General features: G+C 40.3%; 2 protein-coding genes across 3 annotated transcripts in view; one reads left to right on the top strand and one right to left on the bottom strand.

The window, feature by feature from the left end:
• The window catches only part of specc1 (sperm antigen with calponin homology and coiled-coil domains 1), a 90,459-nt gene extending 81,061 nt beyond the window's left edge, over window positions 1-9,398 (bottom strand). For both annotated transcript variants that reach the window (XR_004340974.1, XM_032576246.1), the window contains exon 1: window positions 9,302-9,398. The gene's annotated coding sequence lies outside the window, so the exon portion shown is untranslated. The remainder of the gene's footprint in view (window positions 1-9,301) is intronic.
• Window positions 9,399-13,602: 4,204 nt separating this feature from the next.
• Window positions 13,603-16,162, top strand: LOC116727932 (mitochondrial import inner membrane translocase subunit Tim22-like). Its single transcript, XM_032575618.1, has 4 exons — window positions 13,603-13,886; window positions 14,562-14,758; window positions 15,622-15,694; window positions 15,792-16,162. Exons 1-4 carry the CDS (start codon window positions 13,625-13,627, stop codon window positions 15,866-15,868), a joined length of 609 nt encoding a protein of 202 aa, XP_032431509.1. The 5' UTR covers window positions 13,603-13,624; the 3' UTR covers window positions 15,869-16,162.
• Window positions 16,163-16,233: the final 71 nt, after the last annotated feature.

Below are 16,233 nucleotides of genomic sequence, written 5' to 3'. Positions count from 1 at the left end.
ACTCCTCAGCTTCTGTCTGGATGTTGCTGCTGTTGGCAACAATACCTCCATCACAACTGGATACAGCCTTCCTTTTCCTGCCACAAAAAACACTGACTCCTTTGTTTCCTTCAAAACGTTTTGGTTCACTGATTGTTTGATTCTGTACATTAATAATTAACCCACTACTGACTTGGGTAACAGTGATTAATTTGTTTAAACAATTATTCACATGATTGGGAAGATATTGGTCCATTTGGTAAAAATTTTGGGGTTATCTGCACACACTAACTTGTTAGCACTGCTGGTGAAGATACGTTCATATTTTACTGCAGGAGTAATCCAACACTGTAAAAACCCAATGTTTATTTTCAGTACATTTATTCAAAGATTAATTGCATTTGTTATATCTATATGTAAAAATATGAGTTGGTTCTTTATCATGTTATCCAAAGTTATTAAGCTACATTTGTTGCCTCAGGTTACTGACACATGGTATAAGAGAAGAGTGGTTTTGGGACTGGTAAATCAATTCTGTGTTGATTTCGCCATAAGATTTGGATAATCATTTATAACAAGACTATAAACTTGCAATTTAAGACACGGTCATTTTACAGATCTTTTTTTAACGAGCTTCCACAAATGTATTCATATCTAAATGTGTGCAAATACCAGTGCTACTACGCCACCATTAAGTTACTACTGTACCGTTGCTTGAGCACATGTGTAGCTCTGTAGCATCTGTCCAACACCTGAATGTAGTAAAGGAGTGTGTGAAAAAACCATCATCTCAGCTAAAGTCCAACAGGAAGCGTGGGATCGCTTTATATCCCATGCTGTGAGGCGGTCTCTGTTCCCTCCGTGTTCCTATATTAGTCTGTGGGGATGTGAAACTTGTATGCAACAGGATACATAATGTGGTATTAGCGGAGTTGCGGCAGTTTCAAGCTAGAAATTACAGCAAATGTTTCATTTTCTGAAGGCAGAAGAATTTATTAGAAATGGGAAACATGCTAAGACCTGTATTAGTATTAGACCTGTATTGTTAGTGTTTCTGAAAGTATTTTTTTGAGTCTAAAGCGAAACAGTAGTGTTTCAATAACCATTTTGGATTTTTTGTGCTCAATGAGGTAGTTTGAGTTATTTCAAATAAAGTTATGAATAACACTGAAGTCATTTCTCAAATAAAACACAAAACAACAAGTTCTTGGTGTAGAAATATGAAACTGTGAAACCACAAGAGCATCTGCTTATATCAGCATCTTTGAGTTAAAAACAAAAAAAGATGAGAAGGAACCTACTGAAGAAACTGCTGAGTTGATTGTTTGCTTTGATCTGGACAGAGATTAATAGGTTTTCTAGTTAGCCTTTAGGCTGTGGAAGTGAAGATTCACAAATCTTCTAAATAACAAGGTCTCACCACTGGACTCGGGTTTATGGCTTGTTTTGGCTCTGATTCACGGAGGGAACGGGGATTTTCTTTGTTATTTTCTACAATTCATGCTCAGGAAACAGAAATACAAACAATAAAACTTAGTTTACATATTTTTGGGGGTTAAAAATGAATTACGGATGTGAATAACCAAATAAGATTATTTTAATTCTCACTTCTTTTTTACAATATCAAGGAAAACTGCATACCTGCATGCTAACAGGTTGACAGTGTGCCAACAATCACACTTTTCTCCGTGGAAGTTGCTACTGCAGAACAAAGATTGTTGTGTTCACTATCAGAGAGTAGTGTTTAAAAATGAATTAAACCTTTTCAGCAGACGGGTGTTGGCTGTTTACTCAGGTTAGCACAACAGCGAAGGAGTAATCAGCAAACAGGAAGCTTAGAATATTACAGTAAATAGGCTTTAAACAGATCCCTTACAAAAGGATCTGTTTGATCCCTTTGTAAGAATCTGATTCCAGCTGTTCTTGAATCTGTAACAGTAAAGATTAGCATCAATTACTGTAAGAGTCTCATTTCTCTACAGAGAATACGAACAGAAACCACTGTGTGAAAAGGTTAAAAGCAATAATGCCCAAATACAAGACTTTTGAGACAATTTAAGATGTTCTGTATTCATTTTGTCTTAAAATAACTAATAAATAATTTTTGTTTAACTGCAGAGAAACACAATATAACACTGTCCTCTGCTAACAATGATTTTCCTTCAAATACTAAAATGGTGGAGATTTCTTTATTCCTTATTTTTGAAATAATTTTATTAAAAAATGAACTGAATGTCTTCTCATAAGATGCATATTGTACATTTGGACATGTGGTCAGAAATAGAAAAACACTTGTTTTGTGAAGGAGTAAATATTGCTCTAATTCTTCCTAGTTTAGGTTTGGAGGATTTTAGTGAATTTCTAATTTTACAGCTCTGTAAATTTGGACTTTTCTTGAGAAATAATTACTTTATTTTAGTATTTTATATATACACCAGCTCTGTTTACAATTATCAAAAATATAGAGAAGTTTTGTTTTCTTTTAGCAAACGTTTGTAGCAATAAGTCAGAGCTATTCATAAACTACTGATTAGAAATAGGCAAAGGCCAAATTTATGCGTCAACAGTCTGAGTCCCTCATTATTTCCCCAAGCAATGTTCTATATTTGGAGATCCAGCTAATAAAATGTGAAGACAGATACAACTTTTATGAATATTTTATGCTTCCCGTTTTCCGTTTCATCTTTCTCAGAGCCACGGCTCCCCTGAGGTTTGAACTTCCTGCTCTGTCAGTGTCAAAGTTCTTGACAGATAAACAGTCAGTCGGAGCCACGTTGCAGAAACTTCAGCTGTTTTCCAGTCTGCCAAGCTGGCTGAGTGTACCGAGTGGGCGGACTCCATAGAAACACAAGCACAGCATCCACAAGGTCTGCGAGGGAATTAAAAAAAAAAAAACATGCAGCCACTAAAACAGAGATATTTTCCACAATGGATCATCATAATCGTCAGCACCACCAACAACCCTTTCTGTCCAACCCAACAGAAATGAACACTCCTGTTTGTAATTTGAGTCTATATGCTGTACCCAGTATTGTGGAATGAAAGGCATTTGATGTTCGCTGCGGGTGTGTTCGGTTTGACTTGTGTGGAGAATAAAGGAGATTACAATGGGTCAGACATCTAACAGACAAAGTAAATATTTTAACAACCTTATAAGTCACACACCCAAGCTTGCTAGTCCTGTTTGCATTTTAATTCACCTGCCTCTTGTGGAGCTGCATGCTTTTTACACTTTTACCAAGATAAAAACATTAGCATTCCTTAAAGCCACTGAGGGCGATGCTTGTCAAGTATGTAGATTGTTTCCTGAGCTTCAAACACAGCCTGAGGAAATGGAGATGCTTGGAGCGTCCCTTCACAGAACAAACAAACAGAAACAAACGCTCTGTACCACTGTGAGGCACAATCTGTATTTACTTACTGAGGTGAGATATTTTTAGGCAGAAATGTTCTTGAAAATCTTGCAGAGGCTGAGAGCCATTTGTTGATTTACAAGGCAATAGTATACAATTTTATACCTCCAAGCCCAAATTTAGCCAAAAATGTTGATATTTCTTATTTATTAATTAAATTAATTGAATAAGTAATGAGCAGAGAAACATACTGGTCATTGGAATCAGCAGGTTTATAGCTCATCAATGATCAATTCATCAAAAACTTTTTTTTTTCTTTTGTACTAAGCGCTACCAAGTAAGACTGACAAGAACACTCTTCAGTGTAGATTGCTTTACAAAGTGAAGAGAAAGTTAACCATTTTTAGTATAATGGCGTCATAAAAAAGACCAGAGACATAGCAACTAGAGATACACGATATATTGGCAATAATATCAGTACTGGGCCGATGTTGGTCAATTTTTAACATATCAGAATCAATTCAATACGTAAAATTGGGCCAATATTAATAACTAATGGCATGTGACAGTGATAGTGATGCAAAGCAGGAATGTGGAGTGTTTAACTGAAGCAGAGAAGTGATGTCATCGTTCTGGTCGTCTATTCGCCAATTTTGAAAGGGCAAATGTCAGTTAGTAACCTTAACAGCAATGTTAATATTGATATCATCCCAATAGTTTATAAAAGTGCATCCCAAGAAACAACCTACTTAAAAAGGAAGCTATTTTCTGCTACATGTCAAGATGTGTCCACAGCAGTTCAGTCAAGCTGTGAGAGAACAAGATTTGCAGCACATAACAGAAAGGCTAAACATTGTTCGGGAGAGTGGCCCGGTGTTATCATATTAGTGCTTTCAACAAACATGCAACATGATGTCAACTCTGATCTCTAAATAACTTCCAGCTGATGGGAGGAAGGCTTGAAGAATACATTCTACATGAATATCTATTAAAGAGAGACCAGAAACAGCTAAAATCAGTAAAGGTTCCTGCTAGCTCTCAACTTCTGACTAGTCAATTTCTAAATGGAGTTCCACTCGACTAATCAGAACCACTCACCTTCCAATCTAAGCATCAGTCATTACAGTCAAGGGCATACCACTCTAAAAGGCAGCATTTAAATAATCTATGCTGTGTTGCTTTTTTTGAAATCCAGTTAAATTATTCTCAAATAATGTTGAGAATAAATGTCAGTCCACCTAAATAATTTCTTAAAGAGAGCTATGAAAGTTATTCTCTTCACGCAGTGAAGTGGATTAACACATAGGAAACAGAGCTGAACACTGCTTTGAGACAAACAAGGGTATTCTGACACACTGACCTCAGAGGACAAAGCTATTAATAATAAAGCCCCTCTATCTGTCCAGCAGGTTTGCTGTTTGACTTTCTGGTAACTGAAAACCAACTAGATGGTTCAGAAAATAAGCAATGATGACTTGCACACTTTGTAAGTCAATTCTCTCTAGATGAATAAACAGATATTAGGAGTATTTTTTTTATTTAAATGTAGAACTTGAGTTAATTTAAAAACCTTCATGGTGGTAACACCTTGCACTTGTCTTTACCAACCTAATGACAAATATATTTTGATTCAAAGTGTATAAAGTCAGCAGAACGCAGCCAGAGAGAGCAATATATTGTTTCTGAGTGGGTTTATGCATATAGTCCATCTCAAACAGAGGTCTCAGATAAGCAAAGACTACCGTTATCTCAAGCTGCTCAACTGAAAAACATATCTGACATGAACATAAATGAATGCTCTGCACTTCTGACACTCCACACTGATGACAGTGTCCTGCAACAAACAAAAAACACTCTCTCAGGGGAAAATCTAACAGCAGTGCTGATGCTGTCAGAAAATGCAGGCAGCCCTGCTGGCATCCCATCTATTTACCTCCTCTGCCCATCTTGTATTGTCAAAAGTATTACCACAAGTAGAAAGAATTCAAACATGTTGCTAAGATTTTCCAGAGACTGATAGAAACCTATTATGAACTGATCTAGGATTAAGGCTAATCAGTGTTCAGACTCTGAAGTTTTTGATGTTGCGGAGAACATCTGTGAACAAGTCTTGCAAAGAATCTGTTGTAAGACTTTTTATGTCTTGCAGCAGATTCTAAGTTGGATTTATGATCAGGAACTGGATCATTGTAGCACGTGGATGTGCTTCCAGGATGATGAACTGCTACTCTTTCCACCTCTCATGTCATTCAGCATGCAGGCGACATAGTTCAGTTTTGGTTGGAACCTGGTTCAACCTTTTGGCAGTGTAACCCACATGATTGGTTCATCTAGGATAATTTTCTTTCACTTCAGTATCGGGGCAGTTGAATGTTTGCCAATGTGAGACAGAGATTAATGTCCTAAGTGTTAAATTAAGTCAGTAATCCATCACTACTGGGGTTTGTTTTCCCACAGAAGTCATTTGGCGTCTTTGAACAGAGAAGCACATCACTGCAGCATCTTCTGTTTCACCAGACGGACAAGGTCACTGCAAATGTAGTTACCCGTCCCGAGCCAATTCGCTCAGAACCAACAGTGGAAGGAAAACAGAGTTCGTTTTCTCCTCGCCGTCCCTCCGCAGCGGCGTCAACGTGAGCCGTTTCCAGGACACAGGCGCTGGTGGGAGATATTTCTGAGTCTGTCCCAACACTGAGACGGGGACCTTGAATTCCCCTCTCAGCATCTCACATTCACACAGGCTCGAATTCCTCCCACTAAGCAGAGCAGTCAAGGAGATCATGAGATAACATTTTCTGGGTGATAAAAGGACAGTTTCGCCACTATACAGCTGGATGTGTGCGTTCGCCACACAACCCCTGGCTATAAATAGCACAGCAATGACAGGAACTGCTTGGATAATGACTTGAACAGAAGATGAGAGGAGTCGCTGAGAAACTCACAGCTCCTTGTTGTTGGACATTCATAACTAACTCCATCAACAACAAAGAAAATCCTATCGATTACCAGATTGTAGATGCTGCAGTTCTTAGTCCGATATCTTTACTTTTGGATGTTAGTTGTTGAACAGATCCAGTCCAAATCAAATTGAGGAAACAGCTCCCTTAACAAATGAGCAATTACAAAATCGGATGTTTTGACTTTGCTCAGACTGCCATATGACTTGCACTTCCTGCGGCTTTTTAGAAGAACAGCCTGTCCTGAAAACAGCCTGGATCCTGCAGACAGAGTCCCAAATTAACCATATGTAAAAACAGAGTCTTCTTATGCGTTTCCCAGACACGTAGTGCCATTTTTGCAACTGAAAGTGACTAGATCACCTAGAGCTGTTATATATATGGTAATATGAGTATATAATTATATTTTCCTTTAGAAAATTTGACTTTGTAATTTAACACCTTGAAATTGGGCCTCTGTCTATTTAAAAACTCCTTGTATTTCTAATACTCCACCTTCAGGAAGCCATCACAACATCCTGATGATATTGCTCTTCTATTAATCCTTTAACAATGTTTTTACCTGAGAAGTAGCTCGTATAATGAGCTCAGCAGATGCGCAGTTCGACCAGGTGTTTGCTAATCGCTGCCGGCTGGTTTGAAGGATCTGAGTGCGTGTTTTGTGGGGGACGGCTCCTCTGTAAGGCGGAAGCTCTGAAGCTTGGAAACCACACCTCTGAGGAAGAGCTGCACCTCAAAGGCAAAGCTAGGTCCAACCAAAAGCAACAGAAAACAGGGAACGTTGTAATCCATTGCCCATTTCTCTCCAACTGGTGCCAAGCACACTCCACACTGAGATGGATGTGGAGTTCTTCTCAAACATGAATTCTCAAATTCAAACTTTCTTTGTTCCCACTTTTAGATACAAATATCGTTCACAGTTATAAAAAATTTATTATTGAAGAATCTTCATTATGAAGAAAATAACAATGATCCATCTGTTTACGTGGCAGGAGTAGAGTCACACACAACATAGTCAGGACAGACTGTCTTGAAGGGCCAATTAAAGACAGAAACTGCAAGCTTTCAGAAACTGCTGTACTAAACGCAACAATGGCTTGTTCAACTACAAAGGTAATGATCTAATGAGAAACAAATGGTTGGCTGATCACACCAGGAAGAACAGCTTGATGCTCCCAAAGGTGGTCCAGACACAACTTGACACTAAAACCAACAATTTACACCAAACTTAAGCTGCTCATCTGGCTTGTTTTCTTTTTTTGGACATTTATTCAATGTCTCAACATTTTCTAACAGCACCAGGAGAAAAACTAATGGATTTAATGTATTTTTAAACATTTTAATTCTCACAACAAATCTATTTAAATAATTTTAACAGCAGGTTCCAGCAGCACCTCTGTCTTAGGTTTTGAAATCTGCAGAGACGAGATTTCTAAATCAACATAAAAGAGTTTAAACTTAAAGCTACACCCTCTGTTGTAAGTTTGACTATTTAAATAGCAACTGGGGGAAAAAAAGCATATACAGTGCTGGACATGTTTACTTATGGAAGCGTTAAACTGCTAGACCTAAGAAATAAATTCTGGAGTTGTATCTTGTTATAACGAGATACAAAAGTTGACAAAAACATTAAGATTTCTCTTTTTAAAGAGATATAAATACTTTTCATTGACAGATTGTGACTTATTAAAAAGGCATAAAGAATCTCTCCATCTTCTCACTCTTGTTTCTTCCAGATGACACTTAAACATCCTGCGAAGTGTTGCTGCTCCATTATGACTTTCTCAATTAAACAAGAACATATTTTGGTTTTAATTAAATATTAATCTCATTTTAACAAGTTTTTTATTTCGTCATAACAAGATTCAGCTGCTGCAACATATCTGTCTAAACACCTCCTCCTAAATATCAAATATGCTCACTTTGTCACTTCTTTTTAGTCTGAACTAACTTTTCACCTTTTAAATCTAGGACTTTTCCTAACATTTTTGATATGATCAGTATTGAAGGTTGGTCGATTTTATTTTTGCTATTTATAATAGTTTTAAATATGCTGGTACAGCACTGTTTTAACTATACTTAAACATGATATAATAAATAAAAAGGCATTTATTTACTCACATGTTTAAAATATTGAGCATTCAAAAATGGTTTGGCATGACAAAAATTATGAATATGTGGAGAAGCATCACATTGCCTCTGATAAGGATACTTTGAGCCTGGTTCTTTTCTCTCAGAACCTTAGTGCTTTGATTTCTTGAAATACTGGGGCATTATAAATAGATGCCTGGTAACCCTCCAGTAAACTGAAAATAGGTTATTGGATCATTCAGAAGGATATTGATCTAAAACATATAGCCAAGTCAACAAAGAAAATAATACAAATGACTGAGTACTAAAATATGCACAAATAGGAACATTTGCCTATCAAAGCGATACAAAACTAGCTAAAGAAACATTAGTCTATCAGAGTGTTAGGTTTCTGTCTCTAGATGTAGTAGGATAACAATAAAAAAAACTAAGCAGATGTTTGAGGTGCAGATGGGATGTATTGATCGAGCAGGAACCCTGTTGAGCACACAAGCCCCACCGGTGCAGTGAAATTCACTAAATTATCTGAAGCATCCTGTAGACTTCCAACATCCTGCAGGCGAGATTCCCCTCACCTGTTCAAGAATACAGCCAGTTCCAGGTCCAATTACCCTGGAAACAACATGCCCTGGGACTCTATCATTCTATAGAAAGCAGGAGAAAACACGTCAGCCATAAAATGACCGTCAAAACCCAAAGTACTCTCACTAACACTGAAACCAGCCGTCGACAGTCACTTCTGCGTCGGTGTTACCCCGGCCAAGCCAACACCGGTCCCGTGCAACTTACTCCTTCTTAAATGTCCGACACAAGACAGCGGAAACGTTAAAATATTTAGATTTTACCTGAGTGAACTGGAGAAGAATAAAGGAAAGCGGTAAGATGAGAAAAAGACAGAAACATGCAGTTTCTTCTCCTCACCTGTTCGCTAATGCGGCGGAGCTGCTGCTTTCTGTGATGCTGCTACTGCCGCCGCCTCGCTCACGCGAGTCGTTGAAGTGACACGCGCTGACTGAGCCGGTGGGTGGAGCGCGTGCTGGATGATTTGGCGCAGTGCTCGAAAGGGTTTCTGGGAAACGTAGTCGTTAATGCTTCAAAAATGAAAAATGGCCAGGATTTTTTAAAAAGCAAGTAAAACGGCATTTTATATAAGTTTATATGATTTATTGCATATATTTTATTAAAGGAAATAAACTTGGGCATCAATAACTCTGAAATGCAGTATTATCTCTGTATTATATGGTCAAACTTTGAGACTATTTGGCTCCTTTTCATGTCCTGGAGTTAGAAAAACAACGGCATGTTGTTTGCCAAAGTGAGGTTTTATTTATTTATTTTAAATTTCTAATAAAAAGCCATGTTTTAATCCTAACCTATTTTATGGTTGCTCACATATTCAATATTCATTAATTTCTGACAAACTGCAGCTGTTAGTACATCAGTGAGTAATATCCCTTTTGCCCTTTGATCACTTTTGTACCAGGCATTGCAGTTCTTCCCCAAATCTCCCAATTTTTTAGGCTTCATGTAAACCTAATTATATATGCTCAAGAATAAAATCCAATGCTACCTCCCCCCCAACCCCCTGTCCCGCACCCAATTTCCCCTGTTTTATTTCAAAAACAAATGCCAAGTCTAGAATCTTTAAAGAGAACTGATGGGTGGCGACTTTCTGGGTTGTTTGTATGTTGTCTTAGGTGAGACTGAGACAGGCAGTCTTAGTAAAGTCGTAATTTTTCAGGAGATGCTACCGCTAATGTAGTAAGCTAATATGGCTGCCTTGTATGCGTCAAAGAGGGGCTGTGAACACCTCCGACATTAATTATAACCACAATCCCATTCTGTTCAGCTACTGTATTGCTCAGGTGACTTCATTTATGAATTAATTAAGAAATTTATTGTCATTACAACATCATCCAAAATACCAGTTACCTACCAAACTGTGGATTTACTTGTGTTTGATATAGTTTCTACAATTTTAATGGGAGAAGAGCACAGTAGGATTGCCATCCTTTTCCCGTATACGGGACGCGATTTGCTCCGTATTTCTGTATGTCCGACAGTAACGCCTATCACACACATATAAACATTTAGTGTAACAATAATTACGAAACTCAAACACAAGATTTGTTAAGGTCAGCTAAATTGTGGCGGGAGCTAGTAAGGACCCCAGAAAGCTTTGGACCAATGATGATGTCACGGTTGCCTAGAGACGGACACTAAGCCCCTTTTGCACTGCACCGCTGGACCCGGGTCGACCCGGGTCCATTTAATAATGGCGTATTAAGTTTTGTTGTGTTGCTTTGGACCAAAAAAGGTCTGAGCTAACTCCCGCTCTCCGGGTAAACTCAACCGACGCTCGCCACAGTTGTTCTTATCTTCCCAAACTTCAGCAGTTTTCTAGTTGTTCTGCTGAGATAGTGACATCAATTTGTGACATCACGCATAGTGATGTCACAAAGAGCTAGTCGCAAAAAGCTGCACACTTGAATTCTGCAGTCATAAGCATTGCAGAAGAGAGAGAGAGAGCAAGAAGAAGGATTGTGTCCCAACAAGAGATTGAAAAGGAAAGTTTTTCAAGATTAAAAGGAATTTCTCACAAACAAATAAAGGAAAACATGGGGCAGATTTTGAATTCATTCAGACAAAGAGGATCAAAAGTGAGTCAGCGCAATACGGCTTCATCTTCTGATTCTGGGAATGAAGAAATACAGCAGATCTTGGCAAGAGAGACAGAGAAGCTAAATGGCATCTTGGAAGAAGTTAACATGATGTCCATTGAGAGACAGTCACTCATCAAAGCAAACGAGGAGCTGAAGAACGATAACACGGCATTGAAGCAGGAAAACACTGCACTGGGGCAACAAAACACCGTCTTGGAAGAGGAAAAAAGCATCCTGGAGCAGAAGAACACTGCCCTGGAGAAGGAAAGAAATACCCTACATCAGGAAAACATCACATTAAAACAGGTAAATACCATCTTGGAGGAGGAAAACACCTTCTTCAAGCAGAATAATACGGTCCTGGAAAAAGAAAAGACTGCCATGGAGCAGAAATACACCACTCAAATCAGCACCCTGGAGCAGAGAATTTCCACATTAGAACAGGAAAACACCTCTCAGAGGGTGAGATTATCTCGTACATTGCGGGTAAGTACCTACCTGGAGCAAAGAAGAAGGCGTTTGGAAGAGCAAAACTTTGGTTATGAGCTTGATAACAGACACCTGCATCAGAACCTCAATTTAAGAAGAAGGCAACATGAGCAGGAAAAAACCTCCCTGATGCTAACTATCACTGCTCTGGAGGTGAAATGCACTGCCCTGGAGCAGAAAAACGCTGCCCTGGAGGAAGAAAAGACTGCTTTGGAAGAAGAAAAGACCGCTCTGGAGGAAGAAAAAACCGCTCTGGAAGAAGGAAAGAACGCTCTGGAAGAGAAAAACACCGCTCTGGAGCAAAAAAATACCGCCCTGGAGCAGAGAATAAAGTACTTGCAGCATAAAAACAAGACCTTGGAGCTGATAAATGCCACCATGGAGCAAGTGAAGAGCTCTCTGGAGAAGGAGAACACCATGATTGAGCAGGAAAACAATAACCTGCAGCTTGAATTGGAACAGCTGAGGGACAGAATAGAACAGGTGCTTTCAGACCAGACACAGAATCAGCCAACTTTATTCAGAAGAGTGATCAGAGGCATCTCCAATATGCTTCTGAAAATGTACCAAACAGGAACTCTCAGGTGCTGGATTGAAAGATGGTACTTCTAAACAAAGAAGTGTCATGAGGGCTCCAAGCTTCATGTTTGATTATCGGTGGTCTCCATGCTGACTTCCAGGGCTTCATAGCAAGTCATGTTGGTCTCCTGGCGGACCTCCAGGGCTTTGTATTGAGTCCTGTCAGTCGCCCGGCCTGCATCCAGGGCTTTGTAGCGAGTCCCGTTGGTCTCCGTGCTGGCCTCCATGGCTTTGTAGCGAGTCCTGTTGGTCTCCGGGCTGACCTCCAGGGCTTTGTAACGAGTCGTGTCAGTCTCCCGGCCTGCCCCAGGACTTTGTAGCGAGTCCCGTTGGTCTCCGGGCTGGCCTCCATGGCTTTGTAACGAGTCCTGTTGGTCTCTGTGCTGGCCTCCATGGCTTTGTAGCGAGTCCTGTTGGTCTCCGGGCTGACCTTCTGGCATTTGTAGTGAGTCTTGTTCGTATCCGGGCTGACTTCCAGGGCTTCGTAGCAAGTCCCGTTGGTCTCCTGGCAGACCTCCAGGGCTTTGTAGAGAGTCGTGTCAGTCTCCCGGGCTGACCTCCAGGGCTTCGTAGCAAGTCCCGTTGGTCTCCGGGCTGACCTCCAGGGCTTTGTAGCGAGTCGTGTCAGTCTCCCGGCCTGCCCCAGGGTTTCGTAGCAAGTCCCGTTGGTCTCCGGGCCTACCTCCAAGGCTTAGTCGCGAGTACCGCTGGTCTCCGGGCCTACCTTCAGGCCTTTGTAGCGAGTCTTGTTGGTCTCTGGGCAGACTTCCAGGACTTCGTAGCAAGTCCCGTTGGTCTCCTCTCGGACCTCCAGGGCTTCATAGCGAGTCCTGTTGGTGTCCGGGCCGACCTCCAGGCCTTTGTTGTGGGTCCTATTACCCTCCTGGTTCCTGCTCTGCCGCGGGCAGGTACATGCTCCGTTGCCCTTGTCACAGGTCCCATCGACCTCCTGGAGAGGCTCAGGAGGTTGGCAGTGACTGTGGGAATTTGATAAATAACACACTATGTGTTAACCAGCAGGTGGTCCTACTGGTGTATTCAATTCAGTTCAATTCAAAAATACTTTATTGATCCCAAGGGGAAATTAACTTATTACTGCATAAGTCTGTTGTCAGCGGTGAATATAATGCCGCTGTCATTGTCTCTGATATCATGCCGCTATCAAAAATGCTCTGCTATGTGTTTTAAAGACAGTCTCTTCCCACACCGCTTCGTCGGCCCCTTTTGCAAGATGATTCATCGGCTGACTGTGAATGAGTACACACACTTGGCGGTTATGTCGAATGTGCTGATGGGAATTTAGGAGACAGTGACGACTTTAAAAATATATGTACTGAGAGAGACATTATGTTTTAAGTTGCTTTTTCTTCATGTGACAATAGATAGATAGTTTTTTACAAGAAAACAAACATTTTACCCACCAAAACTTAACTTGCGCTTAGAAAATAATTCGGCGAATCTGCAACCCATCAGCTCACAGCTAAACTTACATAGAGCAGTGTCATTGAGAAACATGGCCGCGTCCACGGGGGCTGCAGATGCTGCTGCTGCCTCAGACTCTACAGGTCCAGCTTCCTCGGTTCCGAGCATGGGCAGTCCAGCGATCCAGTACAGTATGGTTCTGGAGCACCTGGTAGGGGAGAAGCGGCCCATTAAAGACCTGAGCCCCGGAGTTATGGGGGGTCTGCCGGTGCCTCCGAAAAGCGACGAGCAGAAGATGATAGAGAGGGGAATGGAGAGCTGCGCCTTCAAGTCGGTCCTGGCCTGTGTAGGAGGTAAACAACCGCACACTTGGGGGTAATTAGGTTACGTGTTAATAGAAAAATGGTTTATGGTTGTCACGTTTCTTTAAAATGGAAGAAAATCAGCGACGCATAGATTCGTATTAAGGAAAATAAAACCCAGAGCAACCGACTTTTAGAAGTCACTTACTTTTGTGAATAAAGTCTGTAATTTGTGTGTCATTTAATCTAAGAAAAACGTAATTGTTAGTGAAAACCTCTGATGTTCTTTGGGGAGCATTAGTAAACAAAACAGCATCATGAAGACGAATACAGGTCAGGGGTCAAGTTGAGAAGTTTAAAAATAGATATAGGAATAATGGATCACATGAACCTAAAAGGTTTATTCCATTTATGGAAATAAACTTTCAGAACTCATTCATGGGTAACTGGAGGAATTATCACAGCTTTAGCTGCTTTGCAAAGAAGAACCCAGCCAAAAAACTAAACGTGCATCATGTTCCTTCACAGTTTTTCATTACTTTGGTTTGGCCTGTCCGATCAAATGCCAATACAAAACAACAACAAAGCTTTTGGTCGTAACGTGACAAATTGTGAGGCAGGTTTAAATTTGATTAACACTGATGAGAGTGTGTTCTTCACCGTCAGTGGCAGTGCTTGTAGCGAGTCCTATTTGTCTCTGATAATGGAGCGTTTATCTTTCCACAGGGTTTGTCCTCGGAGGAGCTTTTGGTGTGTTCACAGCTGGTATCGACACCAATGTCGGCTTCGACCCCAAAGACCCGCTGAGGACCCCGACGGCCCGAGAAGTCCTTAAAGACATGGGCCAGAGGGGCATGTCGTACGCCAAGAACTTTGCTATTGTGGGCGCCATGTTTTCCTGCACTGAGTGCATCATTGAATCAGTGAGTGACATCATTTCCTGTTTTGTCCGACATGACACCGGTTGTGAAATTTTGTGTCGTCATTTTGATTGTGCGTGTTATTTATTATTATTATTATTATTATTATTGTAAAGAATTTATAATATATTTTACCAAGATATCTAAACATTGATCTTGCCGTTTTGACCTTCGAGGAAAGGGGTTAGAGCGCCCTCTGCTGATTAAATCTGAATATTACTCAAAATGATGTTTAAACTTTATCACAAAGTGAAACACATTATATTTATTGATCTGTCAGTTTATTTAATTCATTTACACTTTAAGATAAACATATCACATGTTACAAACGTTTTGAATGATAAGTAGTTGGAAGGAAAAATATCTTTATAGTCTACCGCTTCTCTGAAAAGTTAATTGAATATACCATAAGCAGCTACGCATCAATTAACCATCCATGTAGAAGATACATCTTTAAATGTAAAACTAACAATGTATATAAGAAAGATATATTATCTTTGCAATGATGCAGCACTCTACTGACACAGATGGATGTTTGAAAGCCTTTATTTCTGTTAATTATGATGATTTTCCACTTGCAGGTGATGAAAAGATGACATTTAAAATTAGAATATTACACCAGACCAATACAAAAATTCAGTAAAAATATAGAAATGTGAGATTAATGAAAAGCATGTTTAATACCTGCTTAAAAGTTATTTTCAAAACACACTTTTAGCCCGACGAACGGCCCTCATCTAAACTTGTATTGTAATTTATCGAATATGACTTTAGAGGGGAAAACGCAGTCTTTGTCCTCCAGTTGTTGTGTCTCTGTCCCCATGAAGATAAATCCATCAGTGTTTTTGCATCTGTTTGCTTTGCAGCACAGAGGAAAATCTGACTGGAAGAACGCGGTGTACAGTGGCTGTGTGACCGGAGGAGCCATAGGCCTTCGCGGTAGGTAACCTCCTCCTTTTCTGCTGGCTTCACCCTAAAATTGGGCTCCGCTTCATGTCGTTCCACCATTTCTCCTTTTCTTCTGTCCGTCGCGCAGCTGGTCTCAAAGCCGGAGTCCTCGGATGCGGAGGATTTGCTGCGTTCTCTGCTGCCATCGAATATTACTTGCGATGAGACGAGAGGCTTTACGGACAAGAACTTGTTTTCTATGTGGACTCGCTGCGAGGAAGCCGGGGTACAGAGAGGAACGTCGACGAACGTTGGCTTCAGGGACTCTGCTGGGACCTGAACAGCGCTTGCAGGGGCTGTTCCTGCGTCTCCAGTCACAGAATGTCATGGGCAGAGAAACTTCAGCACCCGGGTCCTGATACCGAGGCCCAGAAACCACTGTTTGGTTACAGGCTTGTTATATAAATTGACAGAATGTAATCAAGCAGGATTATTTATATTAAAGTTGTTCTTTTTCAAGCGGTTCGTTCACTCAGTAATTTTAACAATCAGAAGTATTCTAGTGTCAATTCTCCTGACTTGGGGAATTT

Source organism: Xiphophorus hellerii, chromosome 11 (genome assembly GCF_003331165.1).
Source record: "Xiphophorus hellerii strain 12219 chromosome 11, Xiphophorus_hellerii-4.1, whole genome shotgun sequence".
In the NCBI taxonomy this organism is placed as follows: Eukaryota; Metazoa; Chordata; class Actinopteri; order Cyprinodontiformes; family Poeciliidae; genus Xiphophorus; species Xiphophorus hellerii.
This window is presented reverse-complemented; position numbering and strand designations above follow the sequence as displayed.

Bases quoted from the DNA above. Each gene is read 5' to 3' on its own strand.
- LOC116727932 (XM_032575618.1), top strand. From the start codon at position 13,625: ATGGCCGCGTCCACGGGGGCTGCAGATGCTGCTGCTGCCTCAGACTCT. The intron at 14,759-15,621 runs GTGAGTGACATC...TTTGCTTTGCAG, and splicing joins CTGAGTGCATCATTGAATCA to CACAGAGGAAAATCTGACTG. The intron at 15,695-15,791 runs GTAGGTAACCTC...TCCGTCGCGCAG, and splicing joins AGGAGCCATAGGCCTTCGCG to CTGGTCTCAAAGCCGGAGTC.